The 24439-nt window shown below is 42.8% G+C and overlaps 1 protein-coding gene across 10 annotated transcripts in view; it reads right to left on the bottom strand.

The window, feature by feature from the left end:
- The window catches only part of BEND7 (BEN domain containing 7), a 92319-nt gene that overhangs the window by 20340 nt on the left and 47540 nt on the right, over positions 1 to 24439 (bottom strand). For all 10 annotated transcript variants that reach the window (XM_037739023.1, XM_017529839.2, XM_017529837.2 and 7 more), the window contains one exon: positions 19800 to 20025. In XM_037739023.1, coding sequence (XP_037594951.1) covers positions 19800 to 20025 — 226 coding nt within the window. The remainder of the gene's footprint in view (positions 1 to 19799; positions 20026 to 24439) is intronic.

The following is a 24439-nucleotide window of genomic DNA, read 5'->3' as shown; positions in this document are numbered from 1 at the left end:
AGGATGGTCTCGATCTCTTGACCTCGTGATCCACCCGCCTCGGCCTCCCAAAGTGCTGGGATTACAGGCTTGAGCCACCGCGCCCGGCCAAATTTTCGTTGGTTCTTATTAAGTGCAATTACAGTGGATGATGCTCTCTGATCCTGTATACAAACTGAGGGTTACGAATCTGGCACTGAAACCTCATTGTGACCTTACTACAAAAATAAAATGCATTAATTCAAGACATATTTATCCACCACACACAATATGCCAAGTCTATGCTAGGTATTACTGAACAAATGGTCCCTTGTCCCCAAAAAGCCTGCAGTGCAGTGGATAAAGGGAGGATAAAGGCAGTCAGAAGTCAAGGACAGCCCAGAGCACACCGTGATCCCAGAAGCCCAGCAGGTACACAGCCAAGGGGCACCTCACCCATTCTTAGGTGGGAAAGTTTTCGGATAAAGTGATGGCTGAGCCGAAACCAAAGAAAAAAGTGGACGTGAGCTGAAGAAGGGAGAAAGAGGGTGGAGAAAGCTCCAGGGAAGAGCACGTGCATTCCAAAGGCACAGCCTGCGACTGTCCTGGGGTGGGTGGGGGAGACACAGTGCCACGTGAAGCTCAGGTTTCTACACCTGCAGGGCAAGGGCAAGGAGGTCTCGGGCCTACGTGAGCGGGGAGCTGGAACGAAAGCCTCTGGTGAGGCTTTGAAGAATAAGGGTCTACCCTCGAGTACAGCGAGGCAACAAGCAAGCTCTGTCCCTGCTCTGAGGGGAAAAAAGAAAGTTTCCTTAGAAAATTCTAAATGCGGCCAGGTATGCTGGCTCATGCCTGTAATCCTGGCACTTTGGGAGACCAAGGTGGGCAGATCACTTGAAGTCAGGGGTTTGAGACCAGCCTGGCCAACATGGCCAAACCTGTCTCTACTAAAAATACAAAAATCGGCTGGGCATGGTGGCATGCACCTGTAAGCCCAGCTACTTAGGAGGCTGAGGAAGGAGAACTGCTGAACCTGGGGGGTGGAGGTTGCAGTGAGCCAAGATCGTGCCACTGCACTCCAACCTGGGAGACAGGGCAAGACTCTATCTCAAAAAAAAAAAAAAAAAAAAAATTCTAAATGGTTGGCTTGCACCTGGCAGAGGTTTGGAATCTGAGGTTGTACCACTGCATAAAAGTGTAAGTGAGCAGAAGCATTGCTGTTGACACCCCTGGGTTCTGCACAGAGGAAAATGCAAATGAGTCTGCAAGGATGACCTGAAACCTGGGCCACAACAGATTCTCACAGAAAAAAGAAAAGGAAAACAGGCCTTCTAGAGATGAGCTCATATTTAAAATAGGAAAACATACAATGACCCAGCAAATGCCAGAGGCAGCGGACTCAGAAGCTGCAGGGTGACAAGCCCCTTGCAGATGGCAATGGACAGCAAAGTAAGTGTGTTTAAAATGAGCAAGGAAAAACTCAATGCACCAGGAGAATAATTGGCTGATTTCAAAAAGAACCAAATAGAACTTACAGAAATTAAAAATATAGTATCTTGTGTTAGCCTGTTCTAACACTGCTAATAAAGACGTACCTGAGACTGGGTAATTTATAAAGGAAAGATTAATTTTATAATTTATAATGGACTCACAGTTCCACATGGTTGGGGAGGTCTCACAATCACGGCAGAAGGTGAAGGAAGAGCAAGGGAATATCTTACATGGTGGCAGGAAAGAGAGCTTGTGCAGGGGAACTCCCATTTATAAAACCAACAGATTTTGTGACCATTATTTACTACCACAAGAACAGTATAGGGGAATGACCCTCATGATTCAGTTACTTCCACCTGGCCTGCCCTTGACACATGGGGATTATTATAATTCAAGGTGGGATCTGGGTGGGAACACAGTCAAACCATATGAAAGGTAAAAACTCAAAGGACATGTTAATTGATAAATTAATATCACTGAGCAGGTCAGGGAGACAGATCTGGAGAATGGAGAATGACCCAGACTGTAACATAGAGATGAGAGATGGAACTAGAACAGATAAGAGATACAAAGGATAGAGAAAAAAAGTCCAGTAAACACTAATAGATGTTTCAGAGAGAGAGAACTGAAAGAATGAAGGAAAGCAAAGAGAGAGTAGATAAAAAGTTTTCAGAATTGGTGAGTCACAGATCCTTGGTTCTAAGAAGCACAACAACAAAGCAGATTAAGAAAAATAAATACATAACTAGACCTGTAGTAAGAAACCAAAGAACACTGAAGGCAAAGAGATCCTACAGGCAACTACAGCAAAAAGACAGATGATCTACAGAAGAACAGCATGATCAGACTCTACAACAACTGAATCTAGAGAACACTGGAATATCTTCAAATAGTGAAGAAACACCAGCCTTGATCTAGAACAAATCAACCAACTAAACTCCACATCATTCCACAGTGATGAGGAAAATTTCAGAACAAAGACTAGAAGAATATAGCACACAGACTCATTCAAACAATTACTAAACACTGTGCTTAACCGATTTATGGTGGAGGTTGCAAATATTTTGTGAAAAAAACAGACCTTGGCAATGACCTTGAACAGTAGAATATAAATACCTCCCACAAGCTTAGCATTCCAATAATGGAACACTAAGCATAAATGGGTTCAATCTGTTTATGGGTTAGAATAACCCATTTTTTCTTCCCATTTATGGAAGAAGGTGAAGGAAGAGCAAAGGCACATCTTACATGGCGGCAGACAAAAGAGCTTGCGCAGGGGAACTTCCATTTATAAAACCATCAGATCTTGTGAGACTTACCTGTTACCCCAAGAACAGTATGGGGGAACTACCCCCCTGATTCAGTCATCTCCTGGCCGGCCTTCCCATTTACAGGAAGAAGAAAACAACATAGAGGCAAAGAACTAGAGAGGAGAAAGGGGAGGAGGAAAGCAGAGGCATGACCTGTAAGATCTTAAGAATTATTACAATGTCAAAGTAATGAAAACAATGACTCAGATAACAAATGAAGGTAGATAAAAGACCAAATATAAACATTGGGAGAGGAGCTCAGTATATGACAGAGATAGAATTATGAATCAGTAGAATATGGATGCTGTTAAGATGACTGACTATCCACAGTGAAAAACAATTAAATTAAATCTCTCCCTCACATTTTAGGTAAAAGTAAATTCCAGGTGGATTAAAGACCTGAATATAAAAAATAAAACTTTGTTGAAAAAAAAATAAGAGGATACCATTATATCATGCGAGTAGGTTCTTTTAAAATGGGCACAAAAAGGCAAAAAACGTAAAGAAAATCTGTCTGCCTGTCAAATCTCAACTTTGGAAAGATAAAAGACATTGTGGGCAATGTTTTCACAATTGGAAAATAAGGAGCGATATTTGCAATGCATATCGTTGACAAAAAAACCCAAGTCAGTAAGAGAAGAACCACCTAGTGGAAAAATAGGAAGAGGATAGAAATCCACAGAGGAAAAATAACTAAATCATGACAAATAGGAAAGGATGCAGAGCTTCGTCAGTGATCAGAGATTCTACCACTGAGCGTCACTTGAGAACCACCAGACCGGTGGAAATGAAAGCCTGGTAACAAGAGATCTTGGCAAGAATGCCAGAAAGTTGGATTTCTTCTACCTTGCTGGCGGCTGCATCAGTTTATCAGTTTCGAGAGCAACCTGACAATCCCCAGTGAAGCCGAAGATGCTGTTCCCTGTTACTTGGCTGTTCCATTGCCTGGTGTGTTCTCCAGAGAAACTCACACATGGGCACCCAGAAACGCAGAGACGACAGCTGCCTTGGGTGACAGGGCAAGAGAAGAGCCAGCTTCTTCTTATGAGAAGGCTGGAGGAAGAAGGGCTTTGCCATGCAGTGGCTAGCAGATGAAATGGATAAACTAGAGTTATAGTGTATGGAGAGGGACAAAGCTTTAAAAAGGAGAAAGGACATGTGAAACGCAACCAAGTGGCACAATTAGAGCGTGATGCTGCGGATGAAGATCTGTAAGCAGGACACAAAACAATAATAAACAGGATTTACTGGAACACAAGTGGTAAGATAAGAATGAATGGGCTGGGTGTGGCGGCTCATGCCTGTAATCCCAGCACTTTGGGAGGTTGAGGCAGGTGGATCACGAGGTTAGGAGTTCTCGACCAGCCTGGCCAACATGGTGAAACCCCGTCTCTACTAAAAATACAAAAATTAGCTGGGCATGGCGGCTGGCGCCTGTAATTACAGCTACTCGGGAGACTGAGGCAGAATCGCTGGAACCCGGGAGGCTTGGAGGCTGCAGTAAGCCGAGACTGCGCCATTGCCCTCCAGCCTGGGCCAAGTCTCCAAAAGAATGGATACTTCAGGTTACTCTGGGGTGGGGAAGAGAGAGAATGGAAGGTAGAGGAACATCTTGATTCTTAAAATAGAGAGGGGGTATGAAGCAAATTATTAATAATAGCTGTTTTAAATCTTAGGGGAAGGTAGAGAGAACAAATCTTAGCAAATGTCTTTACCACATTCAAGATGGAGAGGGACACCGTTATTTCAACGTTTTAACCTACAGACTACTGCTAATGGGGACAAATGTCATTCTTCAGTCTATGAACAAATCAGAAAATTTCTCCTAGGGCTATGCCACAGAAATGTCAATGCTGACTAGATTTCAATTATACTCCTTACACACACTCTTTTGGGATAAGCACCAAAAGCTATCTTTAAAAGGTAGCTGGGAGAAGACTCAGTAATTTGCCTTCAGGGAAAAACACAGAAGACATCAGTACATCTCATCCTTCAGGTCTCAACTGAGACGTGGCCTTCCCAGATAAGGCCTGCCTGAGTTCGTTAACCAGCGATTTTAAAAATAACAATGTCCAGTGTTCATCAAGACTGCAAGCTCAAAGCCAGGGCAGAGATCAAGCCTTCCGTTCACTGCTGGCACATAATAGGCAGGTATGAATGCATGGTTCGTGAAAGAATAAATCTGACAACACTTTTTCTCTGGTCTGTTACTTAAAGGAACTGAAGGAAGCATTTCTTCACTAAATAGCCAGAGGTCTCAAAATATACTGAGCCCTGAAGTTCATTCCAGATTTGGTTTGACAGTAAGAGTTTAGCACAGTTCATCAACTAATGCACCTAAAAATGATACCTTTAAATTAAGGAAATAAAGTATTACAGAAGAGGTATTTACTGATGAAATGAGAATATCTCACTGCGTTATAGATGTGAGACTTTAGCAGGAGCCGGCATGCGGGGCAGTCAGATATACAGACACAAAAGTCAAGGACTGCAAAAGCTGGCCGTGAGAACGCCTCATACTTAGGGTGGACTGCTACGGTATGGGGCTATTTTCAGTTGGTTGATGTAATGAAAAGGGCCCTAGATATCCATACGATTCATTCCAAGCCATATTTATCTGGTTCTTTAGGTTTACTTCTGAGAATTTGGGCTACCATCTCTGAACCACAGAATCTCTGACCTGGAGACGTTTATTATTATTTTAACAGGAGACTTTAAAAGTGAGTCAAGCTACACTTTTTTATTTTTCCTAGAGAAAGTGATGGTTCAAGAGCCTGAAAGGCAGTGAGGAGTGAATCTACATCCCATGTTCCCCTTCATTATCTCCACACTGGTGGGTCTCTGAGGCTTGAAGAGTCTTGTTCAATCCCAGTGATGCTCACCGATTTGAGGCCAGAGCTGTCTCTCCCTCTCTCTCTCATTCTGCGTGTGTGTGTGTGTGTGTGTGTGTGTGTGTGGCGGCCTGGTGGGAGGGGGGTAGACAATATCCCTTGTCTTCCTTCATTTGGTTTTGCTACAAAGACATTTCTGTCTAAAAGGAAGAGCCCCAAAGTGCTGACAGTGTTTCTCAGATTAAACAAGGTTAATTTTAATTTCCATCAGTTTAAGGAGGCACCTATTTATAATACAACTGTTGGGAAGAGGGACTTTCCTTTGGTGAGCTGTGCAGCGCCTTTGTTTAAAATGGTTGGTGTATTTCGATGGAGTAAGTCCTATTTGTTAAGTATCAAGATCTGGGTAATAATAAGCTTTAGTATAATGACGTTTGACTGTTTAATCCATTGTTTTTCAGCAAAAAAAAAAAAAGTTTCAAAATTATGGATTTAATAGTCCAGGCACAGTGGCTCACACCTGTAATCCCAGCACTTTGGGAGGCTGAGGCAGGCGGATCACCTGAGATCAGGAGTTTGAGACCAGCCTGGCCACCATGGCGAAACTCTGTCTCTATTAAAAATACAAAATTAGCTGGGCGCGGTGGTGCACACCTATAGTTCCAACTACTCTGGAGGCTGAGGCAGGAGAAATTGCTTGAGCTTGGAAGGCGGAGGTTGCAGAGAGCCATGATCACACTACTGCACTCCAGCCTGGGTGACACTGTGAGAATCTGTCTAAAAAAAAAAATTATAGATTTATAGAAATTCTACTTGCAAGATGCCTTTCGTTTTGTACAATTCATTTATTTATTGTACAGAATAGAACACTGATGCTCAAGCAACATGAAATTTAAAAGACTGGGAATCACCAGCTCAGGGACCTTAGGCAAGAAAGGGGCAGAAAACACATGAGTTCCCTCCACACAACGTCACTGGGCTTGACTGTTCTTGAGATAAATGAATGAGGAGACAGTCATGAGTTTTTCCGTTTTTAAAGCGAGGGTTTCTCAGTATATGAACTTCAAAGTCATTCCAAGAGGCACTGAGTTTTCCCCCTCGCCAGGAGGTCTGGAATGAATGCCACCAGTGCCAGGACGCTCAGGTCAGACCCCAACCCAGAGGTGACAGAGGCTGGGAGAAGGACAGGTGAGGAGCTGGGAAGGCAGGTGCGGGATGGTGGTCTCGCCCATCAGTGGAGATCTATGCACTATCCCACCGTGGACATGGGGGGAAGATGTGGGGGCGTTAGGACAGGGTCCTAACAGCAGAGGTATGATTTAATTTCCTGTTCCTTTTTACACGGTGGCAACTCCCTTTTCACTGAGATCAGCTGCAGGAAAACTTGGGGTTCGCATTCTGAGGCTGACAGGAGTTCCCTTTTATCTGATCCTCTCTCTTTCAGGCACCAAGCTGCTAAGACAAAGGCTAAAATATTCCTGGAGGGAAAGGATACGGATTTGTCAAGAGGTCTTCAGGTAGGAAGACTGGGAAACAGCACATTGAACCTAACTATGGATAACATTATTAGGTTTATTTAAACCAAAAGCCCACAATAAAATGATTATACTTCATCTCTTGAGGATGATTCCTCTCTAGTATGAATGAAAGCATGACAAACTACACCTTCCACGTCGCATACTGTGGAGGTTTCTTTCTGATATTTAACAATGATCAGTGCGTTCAGAGCCCTCACTGAATATAAACTTAAGGTTTTTTTAATTTAGATTACCCTGATGTTTTTGATCAACAAGATTACATTACCCTTAATTCCTTTTTTTATTTTCTTTAACCTTGATTTAGTCCAAACTACCCTTAATTCCTATACGCCATTTGATCTGTCTGTTGCTGCTGTTTCTTCTAATCTTCAAATTTATATTCTGCCTCCTTGGATTTCAGCTGCCCTTTTCCAAATTGTCATGGAGAAGTTGTGTAGTTATCTTGTTATTCATGCCCTGTACACATCCAATGTGGGAGCACTGTTTTGATTTATATGAAACCATCTTTTTCAGAGAAGATAAATTGACTGATTTCTTCCTTCCTATATTTACTGATCATTAGTTATGTGAGTGGTGCTGTTTCACGGGACAAGGAACATACAAAGCAAACATAAAACATGATCTCTGCCCACAGGAGGTTATAGTCTTGTTGGGAAGACAAGACACTCTAATATAAACAGCATGACCATATATCCTGTTCTGCCCAGGAAAGTTCAAGTTTAAAGCGCCTGTTTTCCCAATGAGATAATTAACAGCACCATATTGACTCTCAAGAGTGTCCCAGTGTGCGAAGTAAATGACATGCTCATCTCCCATAGAGGCCACCAGTAGCAAGGCAGAGAGTTAAGAGGTACTGCTTAGCCGTCTAGAGGCAGTAAGCACTACTGGCACTCAGAGAAAGGGGCAATCGGTACAGTTTACGGCACCTGAAAAAGTCTCACGGTACAGGGGATGAGACGGGCAACACCAGGAAGAACAAGTCAGACTTGTCTATAGAGAGGAGAGAAGGGCACCACGACCCTGCAGAGAACAGCATCACATGATGTCCAGAATGAATGAGTGGTGCTTGAGGAACAGTGTCGGTGCTGGGCTGGTTCACCTGGGAGGACGCACCAGGAAATATGTTCGCAACGAGAGAGAAATTAAAGTTGCGGAGGGTTTGGAAGAGCCAGACTTCAGGTTTAATTGGCCAGAGGGAGGTAAGTAGGAAAACGACGTCATGAGATTTGGTTTCATGGGTGTTACAGGCTGTTAGGGTACAGTGTGAACTGGAAGGAGAAAGGAGGGGAAGGGAGGACATTTTGAGAGTGTGTTTGCAGAATTTCAAGGACAGAGCGATGCACAGCTGGACCAGGATGGTGTCAAAGAAGCCAAAGGGCAGTGAATGAGAGAGGAGGGAGAAACAGAGTTGACAGGGTCAGGTAATTAAGGAGGGTTAGTTGCAGAAACAAACAAAAAGAAGCATTCAAGGTATTTCCTAGCTTTCAAACTTGAAGAGTGAGTTGACGTCTCTGCTAAAAATAATGTAGTTGAGAGGGGATGTCTGTGTTAGCTGGCCCACGCCACCACCAAGGTGACTGCTGTGTAGGTAAGCAGGGTTACTGCTGACTCTTCAGAAAGAGGCCAGCACAGGCCCCATGCCCTGCAGTAAACCTGAATGTCCTATACGTTCTGGTCTCCACTATCCTGGCTTCCTTTCTAATTGGGATTGGCCCCCCTGGTAGCCATACCTGGCTAAGTGGATCAAAATGGTATGTGTGGTGATGATGCGGTGTCAGGAGGAAGGTGCTTAAAATAACGAATATTGGATCTACTCTGTGATCAAGGGGCAGGGCTGATGGGAGGATGCTAGGGTTGAATATAAAAGGGTTTCTGAGAAACACTATGAGCTGACCATGGAGGGGTGTCAAAATCTAACCAAGAGCAGGATGCAAGAAACACAACTTGGAAACACAGTCTGTACAGCAGAAGACTTGACTGGAGGCAGCAGTCAGTCAGAAGACCTGATTAATTCCAAAAAGGAGCACCTCTCTCTGCTAAGCCTGTTTTTCACAGATAGGTAAAGCTGTGCTTGACTCTTATACAAAAATGTCTGACAGGCAGCCAAAATCGATGGCAGCTTTCAGTTCCATTTTAAATGAAGGTTACGGATTTCTAAGGGATTTTCTTACACTCTTAGTTTTAAGGGGTTTTGCATATACTCTTAGTTTTTTCATTTTTTTTTTTTTTTGAGTATTCCATGATCAATTGCAATGCACCTTTAGGGCAGAAATACTAGCAAATGCCAATTCCTCAGTCTTTCAGATTTTGGATGAGTACCTTGTAGGAGACAGTCAATATTTGTTACAGAACTGAAATGAAACATTTGCTAGATGACTGGCACCAATTGTATGTCCAGAAGAAAAGGAATGTGACCTGACTGATTCTGAACTTATTCTGCTTCCCCACAAGGGGAGAGAAAATAGGAGGATGTGGCATTAAAGGATGCTGGTGAGCATCTTTGATGAGCCAAACAATTCAGCGAGTTACATAGAAAAGAGACGGGCTGTGCAGAAAACACTGCTTTCTATTTTCAAGGCCACAGCTAACCCATATGGAGCCACTGTTCAGATTAGAAAGGTGTATTTCCTCAGGACACTGTACTTTCACCTGCAGGGAAACTGTCACAATAATATGAAATCCAGTGTCAGCAGCGGCAGTGGTGCCCACAGTGTGGTGTGGTGCACATTCTACCGTAGTGGCCCTGTTTATGCTCCAGAAACTCATCTCTTTTGACAGGAGGCTGTTTTTGTCAGTCCTAGTGGTGGTGTTAAAAGGCAGGTTTTGTAAGAATTCAGTAACTGGGGGTTGCAGTTGAATCCTTGCTGGTGAATCCACAACTGGTTCCTGCCCATTATGTGACAGGCTGAAGAAAGATCAATAAAAGCCACACCCTTCTTAACAAGTTTCTCCACATTTCCATTTTTGCTCCTGATGCAGTAAACTTATGAATTCATCGTTCTGAGGAAGATGAGATCCCTTCTCTGAGCTTATGGTGATGAAGGAGTGGTGAAGCGTAGACTCACCGTGGCCCCAGCCCCAGGGATCTGAATTCATCAGGTCTGGGATGGGGCCAAGGTAACTTTAAGAGGCAACTTTGAGGCAGCAAACCACACTGCCATGTGTGTAACTACGCAACAATCTTACATGTTCTTCACATGTACCCCCAAACCTAAAATGCAATTAAAAAAAAAAAAGAAGCAACTTTGGGCTGGGCGCGGTGATTCACGCCTGTAATCCCAGCACTTTGGGGGGCCACAGTGGACAGATCACGAGGTCAGGAGTTCAAGACCAGCCTGGCCAACATGGTGAAACCCGACTCTACTAAAAATACAAAAATTAGCCAGGTGTGGCGGCGATGGCACATGCCTGTAATCCCAGCTACTGGGGAGGCTGAGGCAGGAGAATCACTTGAACCCGGGAGGCGGAGATTGCAGTAAGCCGAGATCGCACCACTGCACTCCAGCCTGGGTGACAGAGCAAGACTCTGTCTCGAAAAATAAATAAATAAAAATAAAAAATAAAATAAATAATAAGCAACTTTAAACTTTAAGAAGCACAGCTCTGGCTCAAACGCTTGGAGGTAAACTATCTCTGAGTCCATTTCACTGGCATTATATCCATGAAGTCAAACACATTAAGGTAAGCAGGTTGCTGAGGACTTAAGATTCACCAATGAGAATGAGCCTTAAACAGTTCTGGAGGCAAAATGTTTTCACCCAATGTTTTATTGAATTTAAGCTTCACTAAACATGTTCTGTAATCTTTTCCATTCTCTCTGCATTTGATATACTTCTCTTCAATCAAGGCCTAGTTCAGACATCATCTATTCGGCGAGGCCTTCCCCCAGTGAGATTACATCTTCTGTGCTTCCTTCTCCCCATGCCATGTAATAGATATCTGTCATTTATTTTATTTTGTCTTGGAGCATGGTTCTGTTAGGGGTCATCACTGATATGTCTTTCTAGACTGCACATTCCTTAACATCAGGGCCATGCCTTAGTCACTGGCTCAGGCAATAAATATGTTGTTAGCAGAAATTTCATGCCTGCTGATGATTTCTAGGTTTATGATATCAATGAAAATATTGCAAAGGTTCTGGGGTTCTCATGACTTACTCCAGTATCTAAAAAGGAGCAAAGATGGTATCTTCTGTAACACACTGTTTAGAGAAAAGTCAGCTGAACAAGTGCTTCAAATATACAGTCAAGGAGACCTTGGCCAAGAGCTTGCCAAGAAGGGATTCTACATTTTCTTTTTTTTTTTTTTTTTTGAGACGGAGTCTCACTCTGTCGCCAGGCTGGAGTGCAGTGGTGTGATCTCAGCTCACTGCAACCTCCACCTCCCAAGTTCAAGTNGAGACGGAGTCTCACTCTGTCGCCAGGCTGGAGTGCAGTGGTGTGATCTCAGCTCACTGCAACCTCCACCTCCCAAGTTCAAGTGATTCTCCTGTCTCAGCCTCCCAAGTAGCTGGGACTACAGGTGTGCACCACATGGGCCCAGCTAATTTTTGTATCTTTAGTAGAGACGGGGTTTCACCATGTTGGCCAGGATGGTCTCGATCTCTTGACCTTGTGATCTGCCCACCTTGACCTCCCAAAGTGCTGGGATTACAGGTGTGATCCTACTGCGCTGGGCCGGATTTTGCATTTTCTTCAAGACTGTCATAACAAGGTTGTATGGAAAATGAAATGGCATTTGTTTAGTGATCCATAAGCGAGATCTACGCTGGAGTCTGGAAACGCCTTCTTCCACCTTGGTGAAGTGGGCAGCTATTCCAGCTAGTCCTGGTGAGGCACTGTAGCTGTGTCTGAAACCAGGACCCTTGTGTCATACAACACAAAGAAAGAATTTTAAACCCTCAATGTTCAGAGAATGACGGCAGCTGAAACAAGGCTACCTTCCTTCTCACTGATTCCAGAAGAGGGGTGGAGCAGCCTTTAGAAAACTAGGTGCTGGTGAGAAATGGCTGAAGGAGCCCAAGCTTCATTGGGGCCGTTGTGTATAGTTGATACCCATGTCATCCCCATCACTGCTGTTAGAATTGAGGTCGATAACTGTCATCGCTCTTAAGACTCAGGGCCAGTACTGATCGTCACTGTTAGACCGGAGGCCGATATCGTCATCACTGTTAGATTCGGGATTGACACCCGTCATCGCTGTTAGACTTGGGGCTGACACCCGACATCGCTGTTAGACTCGGGGCTGATATCATCATCACTGTTAGATCCGGGACTGACACCGTCATCGCTGTTAGACTGGGGGCCGACATCATCATCACTGTTAGATCCGGGACTGACACCGTCATCGCTGTTAGACTGGGGGCCGACATCGTCATCGCTGTTAGACTCGGGGCTGACACCCGACATCGCTGTTAGACTCGGGGCTGATATCATCATCACTGTTAGATTTGGGATTGACACCCGTCATCGCTGTTAGACTGGGGGCCAACATCATCATCACTGTTAGATTCGGGACTGACACCATCATCGCTGTTAGACTGGGGGCCGACATCATCATCACTGTTAGATTCGGGATTGACACCCGTCATCGCTGTTAGACTGGGGGCCGACATCGTCATCACTGTTAGATTCAGGATTGACACCTGTCATAGCTGTTAGACTGGGGGCCGATATCGTCATCACTGTTAGGTTCGGGATTGACACCGTCATCGCTGTTAGACTGGGGGCCGACATCATCATCACTTTTAGATTCGGGATTGACACCCGTCATCGCTGTTAGACTGGGGGCTGACATCATCATCACTTTTAGATTCGGGATTGACACCCGTCATCGCTGTTAGACTGGGGGCCGATATCGTCATCGCTGTTAGATTCGGGATTGACACCAGTCATCGCTGTTAGATTCGGGATTGACACCGTTATCGCTGTTAGACTGGGGGCCGACATCGTCATCACTGTTAGGTTCGGGATTGACACCGTCATTGCTGTTAGACTGGGGGCCGACATCGTCATCACTGTCGTCATCACTGTTAGATTCGGGATTGACACCAGTCATCGCTGTTAGACTGAGGGCCGATATCGTCATCACTGTTAGGTTCGGGATTGACACCGTCATCGCTGTTAGACTGGGGGCCGACATCATCGTCACTGTTAGATTCGGGATTGACACCCATCATTGCTGTTAGACTCGGGGCTGATACCCGTCATCACTGTTAGACTTGGGGCTGATACCCGTCATCGCTGTTAGACTTGGGGCTGATACCCGTCGTTGCTGTTAGACTCGGATCGATACCTGTTAGTGATGTTGGACTCGGGAGCTCTGACTGTGCTGCTGCTCCACGTGGCATCTGAAAGCAATCGGAATCCCCTGGGGCTGTGTGTTCAAAATGCGACTTCTGGGACTACCCTAAACCCACTGAATCTATCTCTGAGCATAGGACCCATAAGTCTGAATTTCGAACCAACACCCCAGGAAATTCTGATGCACACTAACATATGAGAACCACCATGGAAGGGGCTGGAAATAGAGGGCTACAGATAGAGAACAGCCGAGATTCAACATGACCTCCTTGTCACTGGGCCTTCATAAATTGTGGGAAAATACCGACTACAACAACAACTAGGTGAGAGTTACAAACGCAGCCAAGAGGCAAACAATATTTCTGATGTAATTATACCGATGTTGTGTATTATGTAAACATATCTTGTTTTAAGCAGATCAGATATGTAAAAATACGAAGGCAAATTAACAGGTGATTAATCATCTTCCCAAAAGCTAGTTTAAACGTTTGGCAATCAGAACCAATTGATGAATGCTTCCCTTCAGCATTCGTCAACTGGTTCTGATTGCCAAACATTTAAACTAGAATTTGATTTACATACAACTTTGGAACACGAGGTATATGAAGTGTTTACTCCCAAGCTGTTTCCTTGTGGTTTTATGTACTGAAGTGTCTCAGAAGTATCTCTTTCTCGACGGAAGGGATCAGACTTCTTTTTTCCTCCCAAGCACAATGGGACTGATTCTCACTATCTTCAAGAAAAGACCTGCCCTGACACTAGTAAAGAAATTGATGTCTAGCTATACTTTAACCAGAAAATCACTTTGAATATGCTTTGCATAAATAAGTAACTGGTCATCTGGAATCATTCGTATGTCCTAGTGGAATTTATAAAGAATCCAAAATGGTAAAGTTTAAGATAGAAATTAAAAAGTGGGACATCTTTCTTTCTTTTCAAATACTCCCTTTAGAAAGACTCAAGTGTTTAGTGTGCTGGAAAATGGCGTTGGAGTCAGACAGTCCTCGGGGTAAGTCCTGATTCCACCACTTACTAGTTGTTTAAATTAAATGGGTTTATTTAACTTCTCATAGTCTCAGTGTTCTCTCCTATACATGGAAATAAAATAATCAGCATTGGAGGGATGCTCAAATCCAAGCTAATGTTTTAGCCTTGTTCTTATAAGGCGTTCTGAGAACACAGATAAGTTACTATCAGGAAATAAATAGATCAGATGCAAATTCCACGTCAACCACATTAATTTAAACCTAAGTGAGATCAAATAGAAAATTGCTATTTCACTTTTTAAAAATTAAATCCTAATGGAAATAGAGATACTATAAAATAACAAATGGACCCTATAGGTATCTAGAGTCACAAGAATAAAATAAGAGGCTTGGTGGTGATATCTGCAGAGCCTGTGAAAGTGTGACAGCAGAAGCGACCAGGCATCCATTCTAATCTTGTAAGAAGGCACTTATTTTTTTGGAGTGCTATCAACCAAGGACTGTCCCGCCCAGAGAAGTTCTGATACCTGTGGCTGTCCAGGCAGACCATCAGTGCTGGCTTCTCAGGAGAGCAGCAGTTTGTGCTAAGTGGAGTGAACTAAGAACCCCCAACAAGGCCTTCACTTGACATGCAGAGGTAATTTCCACCGAATGCAAGAAGATTCAAGACTCCAGGGCAGTTTGATAGTAATAAAACTTTCTCAACTAATCACTATGAAGCTGAATTAAAAATCCTACAACTGTGGCTCTAAAAATTGCTTCATTGCAACTGTATTTTCTGAAGCGCATTCAGAGACTTAAATATTCTACCATATTTATACAACTCTAACCACGTTAATCTGCATGGTCTACTGAGTACATCACAGCAAGAGCTAGATGTGGACCAATTCTAACCTCAGCAGGTAAGGAAAAACATAGCTTCCACTCTGGCTATAAAATCAACTCCGAATCAAATCCAAGATTCTAAGCTTTATCCCCAGCACTAAAACCTAAGACTCTACTTAGTAAGATCATAAGTTGCTTCTTCTTCATTAATTCAAAATGCTCAGGTGAGTGTTTCTAATTAAAAACTCTTTCATCAGCAATACTTTGAGTCATACTTACCAACAAATTTTTAATGAATTACTATTGTCAGTCACCATAAAACAGATGAGATTATGTAAAAAATACAATCTCTACAAAAGAGGCTTATATTTTATTTTCAAGATACTGTCATAGGGAATATTAATTACCACTACAAAAAGCTTTGTTAATAACCTCCACAACAAACTTTTTTTCAGTTCATTTCTGTTCCTACCTATAAGCATTTTATAGATTTTCATTCATCTTTTTCCCATTGTTGTTTTAACTAATCTAATAATCACTTGAACTCCTAATGTTACTTTCATTTCTGAGATTTTGTAAAATTAACCAGTCTTTGTTATGTTCCTAGATGACAGGATTTTTCAAAATAATATACTATTGGCACATTATCCTACGAAAGATTGAGTAAGAAATCCTGTACATTTAATATTTACAAAATTGTTTCCAAGGGGTGGTAGACAGTAAGAACAGCAAGGACAGCCTTGGTACAGCACTATTACGCATGAAGAAACCATTTACCATTTTCCCATATTACTCAGATTTGAAAGACTCGGGTTAGGGAAATTTCTTTTTTAAAAAAATTTCTACCAATAGCAAAAAAACAACTGGATATAGCTATTCCCTCAGACCTTCAATTAATAGCTACTTCCTTTTTTTTTTTTTTTTTTTTTTGAGATGGAGTCTCACTCTGTCATCGCCAGGCTGGAGTGCAGTGGAGCTATCTTGGCTCACTGCAACCTCCGCCTCCCAGGTTCCAGTGATTCTTTTGGCCTCAGCCTCCTGAGTAGCTGGAATTACAGGCATGTGCCACCATGCCCAGCTGATTTTTGTATTTTTAGTAGAGATGGGGTTTCACTATGTTGGCCAGGATGGTCTTTACCTTTTGACTTTGTGATCCACCTGCCTCAGCCTCCCAAAGTGCTGGGATTACAGGCGTGAGCTACCACGCCTGGCCAATAGCTATTTCTTAAAATCACTTTGTATTGTAATATGTGGGTTAACCTACTTTTAACTAAGGAAAATATGTTAAGAAAAAATGTATTAGGAAGTTAAGAGAGTTGTATTCAAATTTATATTCAATTTTGGTTTATACGGTTTAGCTTTCATTGGTATTTTACTATCTGGTAGAAATTTACAAGAATGTTTTAATGTCAGTCATTCCAGATGAGTTATAAGAAGACATGAGGATGGGTATTTAGTACTAGACCCATTATGTCAATAAATTAATGTCAAAGTCAAGATGAAAAATAAAAACCTATGCCTCTTCACTCATCCCACGTGCATTTACGGAAATCCTGGTCTGTGTGAGCTCTCAATGATGTGTGCAGGGTAGGGAAGACTTTCCTTCTACCCTCTGAGGGTTCAGTTGAGTCTATGAAATAAACTGATAGCAGGTAAGTTAACAGGAGAAAAGTACACATTTGTCATGTACACAGGGGCACCTCAGGAAAGAAGAGTGAGACCTAGAAGCTTACATACCCTCTTTGTAGGAAGAGGGGAGGGAAGATGGAGTAGACAAATTAGGGGACAGTAAATGGTTTGGGGGAACGATGAAAGGGCCCTCAGAAGAACAGGTGACAGCCTGCGACAAAGTCTCTCTGGGTGTGGTAACACCTCCAGTGCCCTTGCCCTGTGATCTGAGTTAATTCCCTCTGGTTCATGACACTTCCAGGGAGAGGGTTCGCGACTGAGTTCCTTTTGGAGGATCTGTCTTTGGGCAGATAAGAGAGTTCAGAGACAGCCCCTCCCTGCATCTGCTATTCCCCAAGTGCCCACAATTTGAAATAATCTGTGTACCAAAGCAGCATTTCTTAAGGTGGCATTTCCTGAGCTCTTTCAAGAACAACAGTTAATAAAAAAATAAGACAAAGCGTGTCCTTAAGCAACTTACAAGAAATTATCAGCATAAATCAGGTAGAAATGTTGACCAGAATGAAAGAAATGTCCTTATAAAAGAGTCAAATCTGACGCCACATTCACATTTGAGTAAAAACTGTAAGAATGTGCACCATAACCTTGGAAGAGTGAGAAAGATTACAGTGGCCTTTTTGTTTTCCATACATTTTTAAATCATTTGCATTTTAAAATAAATATGTATTATTTTTGTAATCAGGAAAAAAATCAAAATCAAAATATATGTCTATGTGTCTATGAATAAACACTCCAAATAAATAAACTATTTGTTGATTTAGGTTGCTGGTAGCTTATGGGATTTCTATTTGTTTAAAAGTCACTGTGTTGTTATTATAGAATTTTAATTGATTTAATTATAAAGAAATTTTAAGTTCTTCAATTGGAATTATCTATTTTATTATATATCGGGAGCAAAAGCCTCATTGCCATATTTATAGAATAGAGCAGTGGAGGAAATGAGGTGTGTCCTCTATTTGTAATATACTTTTTCTTTTTTTTTTAAGATGAAGTCTGGCTCTGTTGCCCAGGCTAGAGTGCAGTGGTGTGATCTCAGCTCACTGCAACCTCAGCCTCCCCGATTCAAGCGATTCTCCTGCCTCAGCCTCCTGAGTAGCTGGGACTACAGGTGTGCACCACCACACTTGACTAATTTTTTTGTATTTTTAGTAGAGACGGGGTTTCACCATGTTGGCCAGGCTGGTCTTGAACTCCTGACCTTCAGTGATCCACCCACCTTGGCCTCCCAAAGTGCTGGGATTACAGGCTTGAGCTACCGCGCCCGGCCTGTAATATACTTTTTCAAACTGTTGCATGATGTCCAATCTAGATGGAAAACGGCAGAAGAAACCCTCATTGAACCACTTGTCACGATCTATTTCGTTACCATCTATCATTAGGATAACTCTTCTACTGCCGTTAAAATGGACCACGGTCATTTACAGTTCCCTAATTTCCAAATGTTTTCATAATATTAATATGCTGCCCTGGGGAAAAAAAAGGAAAATTAAAACCATTTCTGGCTGTATTTCAGAAAAGCATCAGTAGCCTTGACCTTCCTATTTTGAGAAGGGCCCCTCTTCACTTCAGGAAGTCCTATTTACATCACTGACCATTTTTCAAATGCTGCCATGTTGTTTTTAGTGTCACTTCAGGCTGAATCATTCTTTTCAGAAATGGCACAGTTTGTGATATCTCTGTAGCTTTTCGTATTTAATACAACTCAACTGCCACTTTAAGTTAAAAAATTCTGATGGAGCATGAGAAATTCTCTGTTAATGAAGGCTTATGTCCTCCTGACCATGAACAAAGGGTGCCTGGTACTTGCTAGTTCCGTTTAAAAACTGTATTATTTTATAAAGTTAATTGTGGATTTTCAAGAATCCTTTAAACACTATTGAATTCATTTACTCATTTTGCTAGATAATGGGGAACTGGAGGGGGCAGAGAAAGCCCTCTGAGTAAGTCCCACTTCACAACTGTACAAGGCAGGAACTGAGCTAGTAAGCACCGCACCCCTATGTGTCATTCCAGTTTTAAGCAAGGCCTGATTCAGAGTTTCATTTTCACGGAGCTGTGTTTAGATTTGAGACTTGGTTAATGTTCTTTTTGGTAAGAATTAAGCACTTCTATTTCCTAAAGTTACATCCACCTGAATGTGAATATGGACATTTTAAGTTGAGAGAAGTAGGTTTAGGGTGTGGCACTGGATATGAATGCAGAGGCGCTCCCACATGTCCCTGCGCGGCCACCGTCACGCAGTGGAACACAGACGCATGCTCAAAGGAGGTAAGGAGAAGAGGCCCATGGTGGTCTCTGAATGGAGCTGGCATGACTCCACGGCACAAAACAAGGGGGAGCAGAGCGTGCCAGCCACATGTGGGGCCGTACAGGGTTTGATGTCACAGTAAGGTCACTTAGATTTAAAATGTCTTTAGAAGCAATAACCTCGTAAAGCAACTCTAAACTTTGGAGAGAACCATTTTACTTTATCATTTTTTTCTTTTTAAAAAGGATCATAGTTTTATTCTCATTTATAACTAAAAATTTAAGTTGACGTCATATTTTGAGGAAGCTCTTAGTTAGAAATGACAAATTACCTGCATTTTAAAAGTCACATAAGAAAAAAAACTTCTTTTTGGTTCTGCAGCAGATCGAACCGGCTCTTAAATTATTATTTTAACACATTAACATTAGCTTGAATAATGAATTCTAGTGGTATTTGGGGTGGTGAATCACAGAGCTCATACCCACAAGCCATGCCAATGGCTAAACTGCCAATGGCAAATGAAACTGGCCACTAGTCAGTCTACTGCAGTTTCAGCTGCATCCTTATAGAATGAAGGTAAAGCTAACAAAGAACCCACAAAATGAAATGATGCAGACCAACCTTTTATTGCACCCACAATATTTTGGTCTAGGCCTTTCCGGTTGTCATTGAGTCCTCTTTTCCTCTTCCCATTGGGTAAGGAGTTAGCCAAAGTCTTGTCATCAAAAAACGCACACACCAGTTTTCTAAACAGAAGGCTTCCTGAGCGAGTGTAGTTCGACAGTATAGAGTCCAGCTGAGATTTGGGCATAAACACATCAAAGCCTTCAGCAAGTTGTACTTCTGGCTACCAAAAGAACATAAATATTTCATTAAAAGCAAGATTTGAAGCATTTGACTTTGGGTACAGGAGCAACAAAAAAACACATCACTAGCAACTGAAATGTACATCACCTACAAATGAAAACACTCTCGGCTTTGTGTGCCACTATCTGTGATTTATAAAACCAACAACTAGTTATAACTCACAAAACCAGATACTCTAATTCCAATACTGCGCCTTGTCAAAAGCAATGGAAAAGGAAGTAGCCAAGAGAAGGCTGGATAACCGCAAAGTCGTATCCTTCTAGAGCTAACAGGGAGTTGAGACTTCAGGATGAAATATCCTCATTTTGGAAATGAAGGAGCTAAGGCCCAAAGAGATCATTTAAAAAAAAGACTGAGAAATAATTCAAATGTGCTCAGTACCGTACAGTTACAGATCACTTTCTCATACACTAACTAACTCAATTTCTTCCACCTAAGGACACAAATGTGGGGCTACCCCAGAGGGCCCCTAGATCTTTCTACGCCATTGGCTTTTAGCTACGGAGCTATTTTCTCCCCCAAAGAAACTTTCGTAAACTAATACATAAGATACATAAAAATGATGAGCAGGTTTCCCAGGCAGTTTAAATCCACTCCCCATCCCTGCTTGTGGGAGGAAAATGTAACTATGTCCCAGATCACTCTTGGAAAACCAATGTTCCCTAGCAGGCGTTTCCTGACTGGGATATGGAATCAGAAGACATCCAAGGCACCTTTCAACTTGGACACTATCGCACACGCTGGGTGCTTAGAACGCCTTCTCCAACAGCACGCCATGAGTTTTACAACTCGCCTTTTTATCTTTCAACCCAGTTTGTACCTTTCCTTTACAAAGCCTTCCAAATGAATTGATCTCCTAACTCCTTCTTGCCCGTGGAGGTAGCTACCACTCTCTGTTCCCGCTGTTCATTTAGCAGACATATGATTGTATTTCTTACGCTATATTATAATTATTTATTAGAGTGCAGCCCTTGCTGATCCTGAAGCTCAGACTTTGTTATCTCTAGGATCTAGCATATAGCAGGCACTCAATAACTTCTTGTGGAACAGACAAAAGTTCATTAGTCATAACCTGCACTACTAAGTCATTTGGTTTATTGTTAATTATAACATGGTAGCTGTAAAATAATAACTTTAATATGAAGAAATGCAATTAGTAAACTGTTATTAGGAAAAAAGTTTGAAGAAAACCTCACGGAATTAAGATGTGCTATCAAAGCTGATTCTTAGATTCCCTACTTGTCACTTTGCAAAACTGGCCCTGCCTTACAGTTTCTAAATCGCATCAGAAATGTGAGGATCGGGGACGAATTTCTCTCCTGGAAAATAAGAATGGTTATTTTTGCCTTTGTCTTACCACTTTTCAACATGCCACCCCACCTATGGTCAAAGTAAACAGTGCTTAGAGCATGGCTTAAGTTCTTTGGATGACACAGGAAGGAGCCTGGACCTGGTCCCTCCAAACAGGATTTTTAACTGGAATATCCAGAAAGTCATCTCATGTCTCTGCCTCACTTTGGCATTCAATGTTCGGTCTCTGAATGTTTGCTGAATATCACTGTAAAAGCCAGGTTGTCAGACTTTCCCCCTGACTTCTGGATCTTGCTGCTTGCTGGTCCAGGTCTCCAAAGGAGGCTGTCTGAGCTGGAGGCTGCATCCCTAATTCCCGGAACAGAGGTGGTATATACCAGGCACTCAGTAAGTCTTTGTTGAATGATTCAATGTAAACAATATTAGGATTGAGGGAATTTTACCATCATAACCTAAGATGAAGTTTTATTCATAACTAGAATTTTATTTTGCAAATCCTGTGCTGCATTTAGAACTTTTGTTCTAAATGAACTGATCTTGGATTTTTGCTAAGTGCTCTTTTATCATTTGAAAGCTATTTAAAAAAATTCAAGTTTGGCTGGGCGCAGTGGCTCAAACCTGTAATCCCAGTACTTTGGGAGGCTGAGGCAGGCAGATCACCTGAGATCAGGAGTTCAAGACCAGCCTGGCTAACATGGTGAAACTCTGTCTCTACTAAAAATACAAACATTAGCCGGGCATGGTGGCAGGCGCCTGTAATCCCAGCTACTCAGGAGGCTGAGGCAGGAGCATCACTTCAACCCGTGAGGCGGAGGTTGCAGTGAGCCAAGATCGTGTGCCATTGCACTCTAGCCTGGAGGACAAGANTTTTTTTTTGAGATGGAATCTCACTCTGTTACCAGGCTGGAAAAGAGTGGCGTGTTCTCGACTCACTGCAACCTCCACCTCCCAGTTCAAGCAATTCTCCTGCCTCAGCCTCCTGAGTAGCAGGACTATAGGCGCACGCCACCATGCTCAGCTAATTTTTTATTTTTAGTAGAGACGGGGTTTCACCATGTTGGCCAGGATGGTCTCCATCTCGACCCAATGAGACGCCTGCCTTGGCCTCCCAAAGCGCTGGGATTATAGGCGTAAGCCACCATGCCTAGCCTAAATTTGGATTTTCATCTATGTCCTGCCTATTTTAGGTACCTTGGCCACTTAGTGCAACAATGTATGAAATGTTGAATTTCCCTTATTCATCTACACTGGGTGAAGTTCTGGAGGCAAAAAGAGCATACACAGTCATAATGACTATTGAAAATATCCCTGGATCCAGGCCTGTAGACATTCACTAATTTCTTTGCATTTCAGCTGTGGTCTCCCTTTGCTTAGAAGCAGCTGGGGTTAAGATCTTGTTTGGTTGAGGAATCTCCTAACCAGGTAAATGAAAATGCTCCATCCCCACCCCTCTGTCCCTGTTACACTCTCAAGTCCCCATAAGTGTATCATGTGACTTCACTGGATAATCTAAAGAATAAAAAGTAAGGCCGGGCATGGTGGCTCACGCCTGTAATCCTGGCACTTTGGGAGGCCAAGGCGGGTGGATCACAAGATTAGGAGATAGAGACCATCCTGGCTAACATGGTGAAACCCTGTCTCTACTAAAAATACAAAAAATTAGCTGGGTGTGGTGGCATGCACCTGTAGTCCCAGCTACTCAGGAGGATGAGGCAGGAGAATTGCTTGAATCTGGGAGGCGGAGGTTGCAGTGAGCTGAGACTACGCCACTGCGCTCCAGCCTAGGCGACAGAGAGAGACTCCATCTCAAAAAAAAAAAAAAAAAAAAAAAAAAAAAAAAGTTTGTCTTGCAGAAGCCGCTACTCACAGCTATTTGATGGTCTAGGGTGGTTCAAAAGTTCTTAATGGCAAGACAGGAAGGGGAAGGACACTAATTATTTATATAATCTCAGTTTGATTCCAATACCATTAAGCAGGCGCTTAAAACTCTGACCTCTGAGACTTCCCCTTTGATTCATCCAGTGAACTTGGACCCCAGTTTGGGAAACAATGACCTGAATGAGCTGCCAGTCGGAACTGACCACTCCCTTCTTCAAGCGCTCAGGCTATTTTCTAAGAACTCTGTTTACAGCACTTTTCACGCAGCATTGACTTCGCTGGGAGTTTGCATTTCTCACTGGGAATGAGGACTCTCGTATTTGGAGTGTCAAGCACCCAGTTTGCGCCCAGCAGATATTTGTAAGAATAAACAAAACAGTATGCAAGAATTCATTTAAAATGCCTGGTGTTGATTCAGAGATCTTTTATCCCTGTAAAAGGAAAGTGGGTTTGAAAGTCTGCCATGCTGTGCTTGGCATGCCTGCATCTTCTAACAGTTCATGTGGTAACTCCATGAGTTGGAAGACCTGGACAACACAGACCCAGCTGATTCAGAACCTAATCACCGAGTCCCCACCATGTGTAGGAATCTGAAGCCGGGCTCTGCAAATGAGACATGCACACGTAACTATCCTGTAAGACTGAACGTGAGAAACACGAGAGAACAGAGCAAGCGCTGTCTGAGACAGCATCAGGCAGGACTTGGCTGCTGGGGATGCGGGGGGAAGGGGACTCTTGGGACTCAGGAGGGGACAGGATAGTATTTTAACAGGACCTTGAAGATGGGATTCAGGAGACAGCTACAGGCGCTGTTTCTGGCATCTGCTGCAACTCCTAACAACTAAGTATCTGGAGGTTTCTGCAGAGTTAAGAGACTTCCAATGCAGGAGCTGTCACTGCTTTCCATTCCACTTTCTACTGCCAAATACTGTTATTTTGAACTGTTCTTTCCAGATCAAGGAACATGAACTCACTCCCTTGCAAGCACCTTGCAAAGGAGGAAGCAGTCTGGTTAGCGGAACGGTGGTGGCAGTGGCAGCTGGGCACAGATGACTGGGCTCTGTCCTTCCTGTTCTTCTCAGCCTGTCTCCTATTCAGATTTCTGAGCCAGGAGTAGGTGAGCGCCAACGCCATCTACCTGTGCCAGGTGCCACAAGGCAACAATGCCTTAAAAGAACAAAACAGGGCAAATTTGTTTACTGAAA

Source organism: Cebus imitator, unplaced genomic scaffold (genome assembly GCF_001604975.1).
Source record: "Cebus imitator isolate Cc_AM_T3 unplaced genomic scaffold, Cebus_imitator-1.0 Scaffold61, whole genome shotgun sequence".
NCBI classification, from domain to species: Eukaryota; Metazoa; Chordata; class Mammalia; order Primates; family Cebidae; genus Cebus; species Cebus imitator.
The sequence above is the reverse complement of the archived record's forward strand: the minus strand, read 5'-3'. Positions and strand labels throughout refer to the sequence as shown.